The sequence below is a fragment of the Ambystoma mexicanum genome, chromosome 5p, assembly GCF_040938575.1.
Source record: "Ambystoma mexicanum isolate Mex_15411 chromosome 5p, UKY_AmexF1_1, whole genome shotgun sequence".
Taxonomy (NCBI): domain Eukaryota; kingdom Metazoa; phylum Chordata; class Amphibia; order Caudata; family Ambystomatidae; genus Ambystoma; species Ambystoma mexicanum.
In genome coordinates, this window is record NC_090930.1 from 780,637,771 (window position 1) to 780,656,052 (window position 18,282).

At 40.4% G+C, this 18,282-nt stretch overlaps 1 protein-coding gene across 1 annotated transcript in view; it reads left to right on the forward strand.

Annotated features, from left to right (window-relative positions):
- STAC (SH3 and cysteine rich domain) overlaps nt 1-18,282 on the forward strand; it is a 1,207,284-nt gene that overhangs the window by 1,044,602 nt on the left and 144,400 nt on the right. Inside the window, exons 8-10 of the mRNA XM_069613195.1 lie at nt 10,648-10,715; nt 16,647-16,698; nt 16,800-16,937. Coding sequence (XP_069469296.1) covers nt 10,648-10,715; nt 16,647-16,698; nt 16,800-16,937 — 258 coding nt within the window. The remainder of the gene's footprint in view (nt 1-10,647; nt 10,716-16,646; nt 16,699-16,799; nt 16,938-18,282) is intronic.

The following is an 18,282-nucleotide window of genomic DNA, read 5'->3' on the forward strand; positions in this document are numbered from 1 at the left end:
ATCAACTACAGGACGTTTATCGGCTTCTCCAGACCTTTATATTGATATGGAAGACCCGGAACATTCTGATAGAGACTTGAGCAATGCTGTTGAAAGCTTAAATAATGCAGCAATTGCAGAACTTCAAGCCTCTAGGGCCTCCGTTCAGTTTGCCTTAAAAATTTTGCTGAAGCTATGTGGGAGAATCCATAGTAATTCTTTAACCCAACTAGGAAACATCAACTGTACTGAAAGTGCGGACCAAATACCGCTAAATGCGCCAATATCTAAGGGGGGTCGGGAGTTCACGAATCAGCAAGAAGAGGCACACTTGGGGGAACTTCAGGAGATAGCAACTGAAGTACCTCTAACCAAAAAACAACGCCGACAACTAAGACGAGAGGCAGCAAAAAACGAAGCAGTTGAGATAGCCTCCCCCCTGCCAGCCACTATTGCTCCCGCTGCCCGATCCAAAAAAGCAAAAAAAAGGGGGCGAAAAACTAAGAAGCGTATGAATAAAGGAGCAGGAACCTTAACAAGCTGGATTATCCCAGATATACCTCAGGAAGCTACCAGTACGATTCTGGAAGAGCCACACCATGATATGACTGATAACTCAACTGATGATTCCTCTAATTGCTCCTCCTTATCTGGGAACGCAAGAAACGAGGAAGACGAACATCATGATCCCATAGAGACAACAGATAATGATGACTTTAACGCCAGTAAAATCTGTGTTATCAAAAATCTAAACCAGGAGAAAAGGGACAAGTGGCTCACAAGATCCGAACTCTTGATAAAACTACATCTGATCCCCCAATTGCGTGTTATACGCTCGGAAGATTTTTCCTTTGTGGAACCACTTACCGTACGAAATCCTAATGTCACAGCCCTCCATTGCTGTGTTATGGCATCAGCTAAATTAATCCGCTCTCATAAAAAAAGCCTTATGCGAATTGGGATAGAGGTGGATGCCTGCAAAGAGAAGGAGGACCCTTGTCTCCCAAGTGGCGATCCTGCTCCACCTAAGGCTAATGGCTGCAAACCCGCTCAACCTCTGGGGAGGAAAGTTCAGATGGTGGATATTCAAAACACGTTGAAATGGCTGGCCGATTCATTACCAATGGTACTACAACAATCATGAGATTACTCCCTACTGAGCTGGAACACCCATGGCCATCAACATCTCCTCACTGACAAGGGGTCTTTATCACTCATCAATGGCTACCCCATTATATTGCTGCAAGAAACTTGGCTATTACAGCCCACGGCCATGGACGGATACACAACTCATCACACCCTGGCCAAGAAAGGACAAAGGGGGCGCCCCTATGGGGGCTTAGCCATTGGTGTGTCAAACAAAATCAAAAGTAAAAGGATTTCAGTGGAGAGCAATTATATTTGTGCTGCAGTCTTGTCCCTCAGAATAAGAGAGGTCTGGGAAGAAACATTATTAATAAATATCTACAACCCCCCGGGGGCTACACATAGAGAGCATATACAAGATGTTCTAAATGACCTTCTCAGTAATTGGAGGTTATTAAATGATAAATATCTTGTTATTGCTGCAGGGGACTTAAACTGCCGAATAAACCACGGAGGGGGTACCACTAACAACCAGAACCTAGCCAGTAAAAGCTATTGGAAACAGACATACACCGATAACGAGGGAGAATGTTGGAGTAGTTTCTTCGAATGCTGGGATCTTGAAGTAATCAATGGCAGGACAAAGAATGATAGACCCGCAAAATTCACTTGGAAAAATGGAAGGAATGGAAGTACCCTCGACTATATCTTCACGAGTGCGGAAATTGCAAACATCATCGATGATATGGTTGTGAGGGAATGTATCTGGAGCGACCATGACCCTTTGACACTTAACTTAAGATCCCATATACCAACTGAGAGAATGGTAAATCTCGGCGAGCTGGTAGCCAACCACTCCTCAAATCGTATATCCTGGTCAGCACAAAATGTGATGAAGGCATCTATAGCATCGGGAGATTGGGGACTTGAACAGTTTAAATTATTCTCACAGATGTCGCCCGAACAAATTGAAGGATGGGTTAGCAATTTCTCTGGCTTGCATGGTTCCTATAAAATACGGATGATGGCAGGAAAATTGCCGCAAGAGCTAATCTATGATCGTGCCATCAGAGATCAGAAGCGCAAGCTTAGAAGGGAAATCCGGGCTACAAGAAAGGACCTGTACGCTTTTAATGATAAAGCAGCTACAATAAGAAAGTTGAAAGCTGCTTACCAAAAATGGCTAAAAATACATAAAAGACACAGGAAATTAGAGAGATGGCAATCTACAGTTAAAACTCTATGCAGTAAGAACTCCTGCAAAATATGGTCCATTTTAGGAGATGTAAAAGGCAAGAAGATTACCAACATGGTGAACCCCATATGTAGTGATAAATGGATATCTCATCTGGAAAAACGAAATGCAGGGATTAGTAATAAGCTCGGCTCTCCCACCTCTCCTAATCCTCCCACCCCTCCTTTTAGTGTTACCATTAAAGACCTACAATGTAGAATTAAGGAATTAAATTCCTCACGAGCTCCAGGTCCTAATGGTCTATCGAATGTAGTGATGAGAAACAACTCATTGTTCTGGGCCAATCTGCTAAAAATTCTGTTCGATAAAATTATGTCTGATGGACGCATACCAACATCTTGGCAAGAGGCCATCATTATACCTGTCTTCAAAAAGGGTAGCAGGAATGACCCTGAGAATTACCGATTACTATCTATGCTTGACTGTACCGGGAAGATGTTTGCTGCTCTCATTCTTAATGAACTACAAAAATGGACTGAGGAGGCAGGCATCCTGGATCAATTTCAATGTGGTTTTAGGGCTGGCCACTCCACATCACATAATCTTTTTATCATGAATACCCTAAGTAATAAGGCATTAACACGCACTAATCCTCCACTATATGCACTTTATGTAGATTTTAGGGCCGCCTTTGACTCAGTCAATCGATCCCTCTTATGGGAAAAATTAAAGAATTTTGGTTGCCCCGCATCTTTATTATATTACCTTGAGCTGCTACATACCAATAACACCGTACAAGTCAGGCTGGATAATCAGGGGACAGTGACTAAACCTATCTCTTTGAAGCGAGGGGTAAAACAGGGATGTGTGACGGCCCCCATTTTATATAATCTATTTGTATCTGATGTGCCTAACTGCTTCTTGGGGATAAACAACTGCCCCCCTAAGATAGGTTCCCATCATTGTCCCATACTGGCTTATGCAGATGACCTGGTGATACTAGATCACACTTTCAGTGGAATACTCAGGTCAACCAATCAGCTATGGAAATACGCAGAATCCAACGAACTCACCATCAACCACAGCAAAACCAAATTAATGCTGTATACAGCAGGAAAGGTTGCTAGGCCTCGTATGATGGTGGGCCCAATCGAAATTGAATACACACTCTCATATAAATATCTAGGGGTAGAGTTCGATCACAAAGGAAACTACCATATGTGTATTCAGGAACGCAGATTAAAGGCTGCGCAACTTTCAGCATTAATCCATAGATTTACATATGAGCAATGTGGTTTCTCTATTTGGGCAGCCCGTCAGCTCTATCTGCAATGCCTGGTCCCTATGGTCATATATGGTTTAGAGTCTCTGATCACCATGGACCTCGGTTGGCTACAACTTGTGGAGGGGAAGTTCTGGAGAAAAGTTCTCGGTCTCCCCCAATGCATTCCCATGGCTATGATTAGACTAGAGCTGGGCATTCTTTCTCTTAAGGCTATGGTTTTGAGGAAAAGGTTGGAATTCTACATTAGGTTCAACAACAGACCTACAACCAACCTCCTCAGGACCATTAAAGAGGAGACTTCTGCGGGTAGACAGATAAAACTTGAAACCCAGATTAATACTCTGATCGAAGAAATCAGTTGGTCCCCGGAGTGGGGTAGGGAAAATGAACACCTGATTGTTAGCATGCGAAACCGCTTAAATCTATGGGACTGGCAGAGTAATTTCACACATCTGGGGCGTTTGAAAAGCTATGGCTTCATCATATTTATACTCTATACTTACATGAAGCCTCAGCTTTATTTAAATCTATGCCCGTCGGACCAACTGAGGCGTTTTATATTACTCTTACGCTTCAATTATTTACCAGTTCTGTCGGCTCGTGGGGCATCAATGGGCCTGACTACCGCAGCTAGGTACTGCAGAATATGTGAGTCTACATCTACGCCGGAGACGGCATGCCACGTACTAACAAAATGCAGTAGGCTAAAAACGAGACATAGGAAATATTTGATGGAATTTGTCCATGATAATGATCAAATCACACATCCAGATTTCTGGAACCAATGTATCAATTCCCTAAATCCTAAACTGCACTTAGCACTTTTCCAGGTGTGGCGCGAGGCCACTATATATTTGAAAGCAAGCACAAGGGTGGCCATCCATATGCATAAGGGGGTCTACCTCTAGCTAAATAGTCTTACAATATCTATCTAAAACTTTATTACGGATCTGATCTGTTTAAATGTTTCTTCTTTGCCTTGAACGAATGATTGATTTGTGATGAATTTCACAGTATTTATAATGATTTTTTACTGTATATCTGAATTTATTCTTATAATGTATATGTTTAATGTAATTTATGTGTAAAGTTTTTTACATTCTGTATAAAACTGTATCACATTAATAAATAATAATAATTGTAGGTTTTCCCATGTTCCAATAATGTGTATGCACACCCCTTTCGTATAAACTTAAGTAATTCATTGATTGAACATGTTTGCTTCTTACTACTCTACACATAATGAGTGTCGAAGTGCCCATGTGTTCAAAGATATGCAATAAAAAAAAAGCGTGTTCTAGCTTCTCGAGACTGGACTCTCTAACAGCCCGATGTGTTCCTATCAGTGAAAAGGGAGCACCCTGCTATGCGTCACTATCATGTTTTTATATTTCATTTGGGTAACATTTCTAATATTTAGTGCACTTCAAGAAAACATTTAGCTCAGGGAAACCTCATTTAGGAATGTGAATCTTTCTCTCAAGTTACCATAAATGTTAATATTCATGTTCAGTTATGAAGCCATGACTAATCTGTCTTCCCTTTAATTCAATTATTTCACTCTGCATTAAGTTATTTCTGGAGAAAGTGTGCCTCAACGCAGTCTTGATGGAGGAGCTTTTATGCAAACCCTTCTTGATAGTTCATTAAAGTTATGTGATCTGCTATCAGGTTTGGGAGCATTCGATAAATGTATGTCTATATTCAAAGGAGACACTGGGCCTGATTCACAATGCGTTTTTCAAAGGGACGTTCCCATTGAAAAGCGCTTTGTGAAACATGTGCTTATCTTTAAAAATGTTTTACCTTCCTGTCAGTGGTCACCCTTTTTTTAAGTTTGAATGTATGTGCTAAGTGAAACAATATTCAGTGACATTTTTATATTTTTCCCACTTTGTTGGGCCATGTCACATGATCATAGGTCATGTGGTCAGAGACGCGAAGAGGGGTGCCATGTTGGACTGGACAGGTGCTAATATTGAAAGGCATTTGTTCAGGTAGACACATATTCAGTGCCATCAGGAAAGAGTTGCTCACAGGACTATCAACATTGGAAACGGGGGTGGTGGTGGTGGGAGGGTTTTGTGTGTCTGACTGTGCGTACTTAAATTTGAATTTCCAATCTACTGCTAAATAATCTGATGCTCGGTGCCATTACACACAATCCAATGTGCCATGTCACAAGGCACGAGACCAGGATTGTGAAGCTGGGTATCATGTTTGAGTGGGCATGTGTAACAGGTCATCATGGTTTACTTATATGAAAAGCCACATATGTTTGGAAGATACACATTGAATTCCAACAAGGAAGAGTTGTTTTCACTAATCACAAGACTAAAAAGGAAGGAGGACAGGTTTAGTATGTGTATGCTTGCTTACATTCACATCGCTATTCTAATGTTAAGTGCCATTTTATAATAAATCCATGTTGCTGGGCCATGTCACATGATCATAGGCCATGTGATGAGGGTTGTGAAGCCGGGAGCCATGTTGAAGAGACAGGTCAACATGAGTTTGTTGATATTACATACCCTACATTTGCAATACACGTATTATGTGTCAGCAGGGAGCAACTGTAGGAAATCACAGAGCATTACGTTTAGAGAGAGAGGGAAAAGACAGACAGACGGACAGAGACACAGACAGAGTGTGACAGGGAGAGAAATAGAGTGTAAAGAAATAAGACGAGGGAGGTAAATTGCCATTTGATATGCCACTGCAGTTTTCTATTACTCTTTCTTGTTCTCGATGGGAAGTCTGTGGGATTGTCACTATGCAAGCTGAGCTTCTAGTAGCTGTTTACTTTATACAGGGAGTATGTGTCCAGCCTCACCATGGCATTTGCATCAGATGCCAATTGTGAGGCTGGACATAAGACATATATCATTTGTTATGTGTTCTGTTGATCGTTACAGTACACTGTCAAGACTTCTGGTACTTTAGAATGTACTCTTACCTTCTGGGAAAGATATTGGGGCATAAGGATGATTAAACTGGAGTGAACATATTTTGATATAAACTGAAACACCTGACATTTGGCATTTTTCCCAGCTCAACCAAGTCCACTAAAGCAGCCAGACAGAATCATGTCCAATTTCTTGAGTATTTGAGAGAAGTGACGAAGGGAAAGTGTGTAGAACGCTTCTCAAATGTACCTTTATAGCACAGGAACTAAAACAGGAAAACAATGTTTTTTTTAAAACTATGTTTAAGTGTAAATATGTGGTGATATTTACATCTTTTGTAACTTCCCTAAAATAAAATGCAAAATTGCAATGTTCTCATAACACGCGGTAGGTTAACGTTTATTTTTATATTGTAAAATTCAATGCAGGGCCCCTCTGTCCTCACTTCCTCTCCTTCTAATCCAACTGCTTCTCCAAAGCCTTCCATTCCCGACCCGCTGTCACAGCATTCTCATTCCACTCAAGTTCGGGTTCAGGAACTCAAGTAAACACCACACATCTCCCTCACACCACTGAGTCACAAAATCTCTGAACTTGTTTGGGTGCCTTCTTATCCTACTTGATGATCTATGCCCTCCTCCTGCCACTTTGTCACCTTTCCTATCCAGTCTCTCTTCTTTGTTCTCTCTTTCCTTCCTTTTACACACACACACACACGCACACACGCTCTGTCCAGATTCCATACTCGTCCATATCTCATATGGATGGCCCCATGCATGAATTGTGTCACTTCACATGGTTCTGATAACTTCAATGGACCATGACACAAAGCCTCCAGTAGTATTATCCACACCCATTCTCTTCTTACTACCAGCTTTTTCCTTGTATCATACATCCTTTTACTCTTCCTTTGTGTCTTTCAAATTTTCGACCTACGTCCTTCCCAATCTACATCGGACAATCTTGCCCTCTCCAGCTATGATGGACATAGTTTCTTGTTGGTCCTCCTGCCCCAACTCATCTCGAAAGGAGATAGACCAGTGGAACCATGATGTGTACAAATATGTGCTGCAACTCTCTCCTTAACTACACTTTTTCAATCTTGCCGATTAGACCATGCCCATCTTATGTTATCCTTTATCACCTTGTTAAAATGTTCAACAATCACATTGGTCTGTGGATGATATATTGACGTAAGATTAGGTTCCATTCAATGTTCTAACAAGTATTTTGTTATTTGTTCTGATTTGAACTGCACCCCTGTCATGATGACTGTGGGGTATCCTTCTCTCCTGAAAAGCTCTTCCAAGAACTCTAACATGTCCCAGGTGGTGATACATTTTGTAATTTTAGTTTCTGTCCATGTTGTCAACACATCAATAAGTACAATGCAATGATGGGCCAGCACCTTGCTATACACAGGACCAACCAAATCCATTGCTACTTTTTCCTAAGGCAATAGTGGTACTGACATCTCTGTCATGGGAGTTGCCCTGGCCAGTAAACCCTTTGCACTAGCTTCACATAGTATACAACTCCTCGCAACTCTTTCAATTTGCAAATAACACCCAGGCCACCAATAATCCATTCTTACAATTCATTTGATTTTCGTAATTCCCTGATGGCCCTCATGTGCCACACTGATCATTTTCAATTGAACACTCATTGGAGGAATCACTCTATCACCTCTAAGTGCCACCTCCCAACTCACTTACAGCTCATCCCGAACAGGCTGTAATCCCTCCAATTGCATTATTACTAACATCTTCTTTTTTACCTTCCCTGTGGCAACAATTTCTTTTCTGAATTTCCACAAACTGTTTGACTTTGGAAGCTATTTGGAGTATGTAATTCTACCGTTTGCATGAGCACTATATGACAAATTTAGGTTTGAGAGTCTTCTGTTATCAACCTTACATATGTGGGACCCATCCTTGTCAGATAAGTGCCCCTATCGTGTTTATGTCAGAGACATGGTTACCCATATTCTTTTCTCTGTCCCTTATACATTGAATTTAGGAGAGCATATTTAAGATCAATAGGACGCAGCCTGGCTGATGCCCTCTCATATTGTAAAAATACAGATGACAGCACAAATTTCTCTGGTAGCAAAATACATTCACAAAGTTTGGTTAAAAAGAGAGGCCTGTTTAGAAATCTTCTTGTAATTTGTAATTGGCTTGTATTTTCCCTCCTTTCCTACTCGCAAGGTAAAGTCATATTAAAGAAATAGTGTGGACTCTGATTTTAGGGTGGGACTAGTTCCTGCATTTACTGTGAGGTTGTTTTAGATCATATTTAAATGATGAATGACATTTTTAGAATGTTTTATTCTATTTGTATCTCTGATTATATTGAATTATGCATGCACTGTCTACTTTTGCTTTTAGATGTGTTACATGTGATTTTGTTCATTGTTTGCCTAAAAGATATTAGATCAATTGACTTACATTACAATATTGTTCCTGCCCCCTTCTCATAGTTTTTTTGGGGTGCAATACACATTCCTCGGCTGTGTGGTCCCTGATACCCACTCCCTACCCAATCCACCGACCTGCTGCAGCTCTGCTGCCTTCCTTGTAAGTCTGCAGGCCGAGCAACCAAAAGCCCCAGTTACTGTATGCAACCTTTTGTGCACAGGGATTAGGGCTTCAAGGCCTGCAGACCGCATACAGTACAAAGAGTTTCACAGCAGGTTTCTCTTTTTCTATTTGTGGGTGTTGTAAGGGAAAGGAATTAAAAAACCAACACTTGCATAGGGCGTCTCAATCAGAATTCACAAAGTGTTTATTTTTCTATTTATTTTAACTTTTTGAAGTGGAAGGAAGAACAAGACAAATGTTCAGATAGAGATCAACAAAGAATTTTCAACCGACGGTCAACTCACGAAGCAAACAGAATACAAAATAACATTACTTTAACAGGGAATTAAATGAGAAAAATGAAGACATAAATGTTCTCAAGGGTTACAGCAATGTGCCCTGCTGCTCTCTACCAACTTAGTTCAGTCCTGTTCCTCCCCCTAACAGCCAGCCAAGCATAACCCAAATAGAACCAGAAATTGAGCTTGGCCTTTTACCACTCCAAAGAGCTCCTCCAAATAATTGATGCTTTTGATGCAAACCAAACTACTGTAGGATCAGGGATTCTGATTGGCGCACCTATGGATGTCGTGCACATCTAATCTCTTGCCGTTTTTGCACACGTTTGGGCTGCCACCAGGCCATTTGAAGTCTTAATACAGAATATGGCACTGATATTTAACTAAACTGCCAAGATTGATCTGGTGGAGGATCCCCAATCCTTAGTGATTTATCTGCTGGCCAATTCTCTGAAAAAGATGTAATCAACTGTACGTGTATATCGCTAAGTGTCAAATGCTCAGGTCAGAATATTAGTGTGAGCCACCATATTGATTACTTCAAACAAGTGCAAAAGTGCGAGCATGATCAACATGATGGTGCTGTTCCAGTCAACTTTCAGGTTAAGGTCTTAGAAAATAGTATTGACTACTGACTATGCTCCCCAGTGGGGATCTAAACCTGACTGGTTGTGCTCGACAACATTTTAAGATTCTAAATATATTTGGAGCTGAGATGTAACAATCTGTTTTAAACAACGTTTTAATATAGAGCAGGTAAGGCATTAGTTGAATAGATCTCTTTGCTGTGGCTGAGGTGTGTTTTGGTTCATTAAATGTGTGCTTTATGCTGTATAAGAGATTTCAGAACATAACCTGAGCCCAGGGGATAGTTGTGAACTGGAGGATTGTATCTCCTATGGTCGAAATTTGTTTGTACACAATTGCGAAGGCAGATCGGAGGGGAGTCGGAATCTGAAAACGGAATAACATAGAGGAGAATTTCTCTTTTTGATGTGTAATGCATTAATTTTCTGGTTTGTCAAAATTGTGGGGATTGTTGAGTCCAAGGGTACCGTTTGGGCTTTGACTTTTATTTCTTCATGTACTATCCTAACCTTAACAACAAAGTATCCTGCAATGTTCTGGCATTGCTTTTAGGAAAGCTGAATAGTTTACCATCTGGATCTTTAAATTCATTTATAATTTTGTAAATGTCTTTTTGAGTGTGTTCTGTTATGTTGTAATTAAGAAGCACGTTGATGACGAGAGCCCAGCAATGTGTGTTATGTGATTAACAATGCAACACTTTCTTGCCTTCCATGTTTCTCTTCAGGGTCTCCAGGATAACTTTGTTGCCTTGTATAAATTTGTCCCGCAAGAAACAGAAGATCTAGAGATGAGGTGACTGTATATTTTTTAAACTTATTAAGCAGTTAATGTGCTACTTCATGTCACGGTGTAAGCAGAACTATTTCTTTGCAACAGCCATTTGATTGTCCGCAATACATTACTATGGTGCGTGTTTAAAGACAATATATCCTGATTTAAAATCCACTCTTTCACAAAGAAAAGTAAATATGAAAAATATTTTGTCTGTGTTGAACGTCAGCAGCTGAAACACAACAAGTTTTTGCCTCCATACTTGTGAGACTTGCTGGTAAAAGTAGTAAATAACGTTTACATAGATGTCACAGTTCACAAAAGGTGGCTACCAGGCAAGTACATGTGTGCAATGTATGAACACATGTGCACATCACACAGCTGCAACTAACATCCAGATCAGCCGAAGTGTTTTTTCATTGAGTAGGGTAGCCCCAGGGGTGTGGGGTGAAACATTGAAATGTTAACAAAGACGGACACATTTGTAACATGCATGAATAGTCACAATGCATAGTGCAATATTTGCCAACCTTTAAATTGGGTAATTATAATAATTCCTACTATAACAGTGCATAGAAACAGAAGTGATTAGTATTAAGCATTCCAGAAAGATGTGATATTTACATGATCATCTTATTATTATTATTAGTAGTAGTAGTAATAGCAGTCGTTGTGGTAGTGGTGCCAGTCAGTGAAGCACAGCAGAACTCTGCCAGACTAAGCGATGCTCTTAGGAGGCAATGAGTGTGGGAAAGTGTACTAATCAGTGTACTATTGACAGAATGTGTAGTGGAATGGCGAACAGCCACGGGGAAAGTGTGTGGCTATAAGAAAACCGCTATCCAGAAGTTATAAATCCCTTTGTGTAACCCTAATTATTTTTGTGTGTTCTACATAATATATATCGTACATAAATCTAAGATCACAAGTTCAAATGCAAGTTGCAAGTACACTTTCTTTATGAAATCCTACAAATGACACAAGCGATGTCCACCATGACTTCTGTGAATACATGCATATTAGTTATTAACCATTGTGCACAGGCATTATTTATGGACGGTGTAAAGCATGTATGTAAAACGTCACCTTTGTGGATCAGCTCTGTTGTGCTTGTCGTGTAAGTGTAAGATTCAAACATGAGAAATTGAAGTCCTGGATAATGTATATGCTAGGACACAGAGCTGCAATACTGGATTCAAGATGTTAAGCTTCTTGTCTGCCTTTCCGTCCTTAATATTTTCTGTTTAAAGTCATATAAATTGCACCAGTTCATGTCCAATGAGGCAATGGCTTTGCTGCAGAAAGTACCTTTCCACTGGGAACTGAATTGAGATAATCAAACTGATTTCATCTAGACTGGTAAAGAGCCAGAAAGTTTTAATCCAGTTAATATTTCACCACATGCAGTCACGTATCCATTATTGCAGTAAGGGTGGAAAGCTGGTCACCTTGAGGCCCAAAGGTTCAATCAGACTTGACATACAAAAGGTGTTTTCTAATGAAAAGATCGCACTATCCACAACGATAGACCAAAACATAGGGCCTCATTACAGGTCGGGCGGTTTGGAAATAACAGTGGCGGTAAACCCGCTGCCACTGTTAATTCCGGACCGCCCAATCCTGAGTCCTGCAGGCGGGAGGTGGCGTTCCCACCAGGTCTGACCTGGCGGGTTAACCACCGCCCGCCTGCAGACGGACGAGGAAACACCGGCACCATCAAAAGATGGTGCCGGTGTTTCCATGATCCCCATTCCCATTGAGTCCCATAGGACTCAATGGGAATGGGGATTTACACCATTCCGCCTCCGGAATTCCCGGGACACCGGGGTTGTAATGCCCCGGTAATTCCGGGAATCACGGAGGCGGAATGGTAATACGAGTACGGCGGTAACCAGGCGGTTTTACCACCTCGGTTACCGCCCGACTCGTAATGAGGCCCAGAGTGTATAGATCCAGATTCACAAAGGTCTTTGTTCACTTGTGTGTGCCAGTTGAACATGCAAGTGAACATATATACCAGATTATGCATATGATGCGATACACAGAAGTGTTTTCCATAGAGCAGATGCATCCCACAGGCAGGGACATGTGCATGTAGCGGTTGCTGCAGTTCTTTAATTCACAGAGGGATTGGCTTCGAAATCCGGCAGTACAGGCCTAAGAGAAACTGTAATTCTGACAAACATCTGCAGCATTTCAAAGCAGCAAACGGAAATTCTCATACAAAGCATGAGCGTTTCTAATATTTGTTTTAATTTGCCACCCTTAATACAGGGGCTGAAATGCTTAAACTGCAAAACTGCATTTGCAGTCAGTTACTCCCTTTAATGCATGTCACTCTGAATCCACTCCCAGAAACCAGATAGATAACTCATGTTTGTTTAGTTGTCCAGTTCATATCTATGTTTCGGAATGACCCCAAGAGGTCAATATGCATAAAGGGCCTAGACACAGGTCCCTTGTACTCACAGCAGAACCCTCCCCTCCTGCCCCATATAGGTAAACCATGACTCAACGGGTGGTGCAAATCTATGGTTTGATAATTGAACCTCTGCTGCATAGTTCTCACACTTCACGCCCAGTTGCAGTGAATATATTTTTCATGGAATAATAGTGCACAAATTAATAAACAGCCTGGTACCAATTTGATGGGTCATACAAGTTAGTTGTTGCACTTCAAAAATGAGAAACAATAGCACAGCATAGATTGAACATTCATAATCCAAGCAAAAATTGGGTTTGTAAGTATACAGATAGACACATTTAAAACGCAGGACGCAAACGATCGCTAAAAGCTGGTGAACATTAATCATGACAACATATGTCGTGGCTTTCAGAAGTGATGCATTGAGAGGAAATTGCAAAACTGAAAGAATGGTTCATAATTAGGACTAAAGTAAAAGCACAATACACACAAAGGCAGCTACTGGCCTCCTGGAAAAATTACAGGAGAAGAAAGGAAAGTGTTCTGGTGCTCACAAAGATACGACTATGGCCCCTTGTGGAGAAGACAGTCAGCCCAGCACAAGTGAGGGAAAACAGGAAGATCCAGCACACCTGAACATGCCAGGCAAAAGAAAAAGAAAATGCATGATGCTGCAAAGAACTTTTGGAAGATTGATTGATGGATCGATTCCGGTTTTATAGCATGCGCCCAGCTCTGGGAGGTCTCTGGGCACTGGCCACAGTAGTGCACTAGTGAAAAGTATTTTTTTTAAACATGTAACCCAAATTAGTGTTGGGATGCATGAACAGCATCCTTATAATGGACAGAGGTTTACGCTACGTAAGTTGTATTAGTCCACTCTGCGGCTCGTTTAAGTGCATTCATGTTGCAGTTGGTGTGTGTTCTGTGTAGTTTGGAGATTTTGTGTATATGTTACTATGTCTATAGTTAAGAGTACATTTTAATTGCATCATGTAGCAACATAATGATCAACAATGTAACCCCAATGTCATTGTGTGGGGTACAACTTTGAAGTGCATAGAATTGAGCAGTGAGGACTCAGTGTTCATAAGCAAGAGAACAACGTTTTCGCCTTGAACGCAAGGGAAGAGTTTTTTGGTAGAGTGGGCGGTTGTAGAGATTGCTGTAAACTGCTGAAATGGACACATGGGGACTTAAGATGACAGGCTAAATATGTTGTTAGAGTATTGCAGTATCAATATGTCCTGCTGCCTTTACATAAAGCCGTGTTGAAGATTGCAGGCTTGCAGGCTAATAATAGTTAGAGCCTTAGGCTGCAGAGTTTCTGGTTTGAAAGGGTTGAGTTTCCTTCCCTTTGTGAGTGTTTGGATGACCGAGGTCAGGAGAGTGGGTGGAAGCAAAACACATTGGGCAGATGGCGATAGCAGGCTAAATGGTTCCTGAAGGCGAGGACAGAATTAACTGCTGTTAGGTTTGTTTTGATGGTTAAATGGATGCGTAGATGCACAGGACAAACTTCCTGGGAACACAAAGCCTTGTTATTGAATGGCCAGCGGGTCCAGTTAGGGTTACGAGGGTCAGATTGGGGGTAGTCAATAAATATATGAAGTAGATGCTCAAGGTCAGACCAGTGTTTTATGATTCCATTTGGTTTCCCAGGAAGATAAGCAGGATAGGTTCTATGGAGGCAATATGATTTAAGATGGAAGTTGCATGAGGTATTGTGAAGGAATGCTGAAGGAGCATTTTGGGACGCCAGCTTGTCTGGGGAAATGAGGAAGCTATTGTGTGATCAAAAGAATGGTCACTGTCTTCACTCCTCCCTCTCTTTGATGGGATCTTATTGAAGTTATGCACATCACACAATGGGTTAAAATTTCTCTGACAAATGGGGCGAGTCAGCTGTTGAAAATTGTTGAGATATAACAGACTAATTGTATTTCAGGTGGTCATGACTGGTTACATAATGAGACCATGTGAAAAGGGGATTGTGTTTAGTAAATGTATCCAATGGAGTTAGAGAATATAGGGGATCTGTAGGTGCATTGTATAGGGTTAAACCAATGAGGAAAATGGGTTGACATTATAACTGTCATGTATTATTATGTAAATTACTTGATTTTGTGTATAAAAGCTGTAATTTTGTTGAACACGGTTTGGAGTTGTTAGTTGTCAGCTTTACAAAGCAGACTAACCCTGCTGGATTTTCCATATAATAAATGTGCGTTTCCGCCAACGTGCATTCACTCTCTCTTTGAGTTTTTATTTTATCAGGGTTTGGGTTTACGCTTCTACAATAACAACTAAGATATGGGGAAAGGAAAAAAAATCAAAATTAATTCCAGACTGTGATTGCTTCGTTAACACAAAAACATAGCCTACTTTGCAGTGAAGTATGAAAACTGGACACAATCAGAGAAACTGGTTACTACCTTAAGTGCCAAAGTGGAAGCATAGTGTGTACATGGTTTGACATGCTAGGAAGGGATAGAGTCATTTAAATGTTTAAAGATTAGACAGGAATATGTCATCAAGAATGAAGGCACAGTGTTCCGGAAAACAACATGGGTCCCTAAGGACAGAGAGAAATCCATCTGGCAGTATATTGCCAGGAAATATATATGCCATGGGTGTCACCAAGCATACCATGTGTTACGTTCACACCACTGGAATGGCATGAAGAAGATAGCAGGCATGATCCATGTGCCATAGGACAGTGTACCATACATATAGGTTAGGGATGGCTAAGGTTCTGGATTCTGTGTTTAATCAGAAAATTACGTTTTTATTAAAGCTGATCCTTTTCACAGAGTACAAAAGACATTACTTGTTTTGCAAATTTTGAAGGCGCATTATAGGCAAAATGAAGACAAAGTATATAGATATATGTCTTTAAGCAGGACTACGTTATTGAGCATGACACGTATGGCGATGATGTTGCAGCAAGTTACTGTGTTGCACAGGAGAGCGCGTACATCTGCAGCAGCTAGTGCAGCATGGTGTGCACTAATATAACACTGTTGTCCATTTTTATTTTTTGTACCTCAAGCTTTCAGGAATTATACTTTTTGCTATTAGCCTGTGTTAGCTAATTCCGCAATTTTGATGCAAGCGCAATGCTTTGCACTATTTGTGATTCACTGTATTAACAGTGCTTTTCAAACTTTGCTTAAACTATTTGTGTTCACGCTGCTACTGTGTACTTGCATGTTGTGTTGATTAGCATCATCTGGTGCATGCTGTTCAATCATCGCTTCTTGCTTTTTGTTGTTTTGAATATGTTATCGATACTTTTGGACCAAGTTATTATACTCTAGCAATGACATCATGTATTTCTTAAAATGTGCACATGATTTCGGTGCAATACTAGTTGGCATCTGGGGTGGTTTGTAATAATTCAAATTCAATTTAAAATTGGCATGAAACTAGAAAGGGCAATGAGTATGTATATGCTTAACTGGATGAACTGTTTTGCAATAAACATGTGAATATTTAACCAGTATCCATGTCATTATTAATTCCAGACCAGGCGACAGGCTCACTATCCTCGATGACAGCAATGAAGACTGGTGGAAGGTAGAACGCTTGATACATTATTCTTGTGAAACATTTTGGCCACAGAAATCAAAATGAGGAGTGGTAACATTGTTTATTTGGGAATCTGTTGCTTTCTTTAGGGAAAAATAGAAGAAAGAATTGGATTCTTTCCGGCCAACTTTGTTCAAAGAGTACAGCAAGATGATAGAATTTTCAAGTGTACGAGAACGTTTATTGGCTGCAAGGAGCAGGGACAAATAACTTTAAAAGAAAACCAGGTATGTGTATATATAAAAGTTCTCAGTTGTTCTACTATGAATTGCATATTGGTTGATACGGATAAGATTTACATGCTGTGCTTATGTTACTTAAATGTATTCAGTGCACCACTGCTATTTACATGGTCTTCGGGTTCTGTGGCAAATGCAAAAGGGAGTTTGGTTAATGGTGAGAGAGGGAAAATGCAACATACCTTTGCTGCTATGTGCAACAAAAACTGTCAGGACTGGCAAAATATCATGGCAAGGACGAGTTGAGAAATGTAAACTTAAATGTCATGTATTCATTGTCCATATAATGGGTCTTTATTGTCGATGTGCAAAAGAAAGCATCTGAATTACCTTTTGTAGCATGCATGCATTTAAACTTATTCAGCATCATTTGGTGGTTACTGCATGGAGGGCTGAACATATATGTTCACTTATATGCCCCTAGCTCTCCATGCAATGTTCTACATTTGTAAAGACGTAATAGAAAGAAATGTGTTAACACAGTTGAAATCACCTTAACACCTTTCTTTTACATGTTGATTTGCAAAGCGTGCTAAATTCAAATGCTGCTTGCCGTTTACGAATGGCAAACAGCATTTCTAATGGATTCCTGTGGTGTATATATACATTTAGCAGGTGCTAAAAACAGGTACATTTAATGTGAACCCATTGGTTGTACGCCTCCAAGGAACATCTCACCATCTCTGAAACCTTCAATGAACTCTATTTCCCCTCCTCTCCATGGCATCCTGTACCCAGCTCATGCAATAGCCACACACAATACTTGTAACCCCCTTGGTGCCTCCCTTGTGTACAGTGCTCCATTGCTACCCAGCTATGTTAGTGCTTTATAAACACTTATAATTATAGGGAATCCCAATTCGCACTATAAAGATAGTGAGGTCCCTACCTTTATTTGGGAATTTTAAGAATATGAATCAATAGAAAGGTAGATAGATATGTCAACAGTTCCTCCTCCAGACTAGTCGTTCATTAAGAAATTATATAAGTTTATTCAAAACAACAAGTAAAAAACATAAGTAGATAAAAAATAAATCATATGCATATCGTGTGTTAAACATAGCATACAAAACTTAAAATGAAGTGCTAGTGACTAAAGGTCCTGTAGTTGAGTTGCAGGTTTATACATGTGTAAGTATATCATCAATGCCTCAGGATTTCATGAATATTCTATTCAACTGTGTCTGTCTGAAAAATCGTACATAGAGTGATCTAATACAAACATTAAGATAGATCTTGCTCTCGACATGTTTTTGTTCACTGGTTTAGTGAGGAACATTCTTCAGGAGAATAATAATAGGTCACTATTACTTTATGGGTGAGCTAAGTTGAT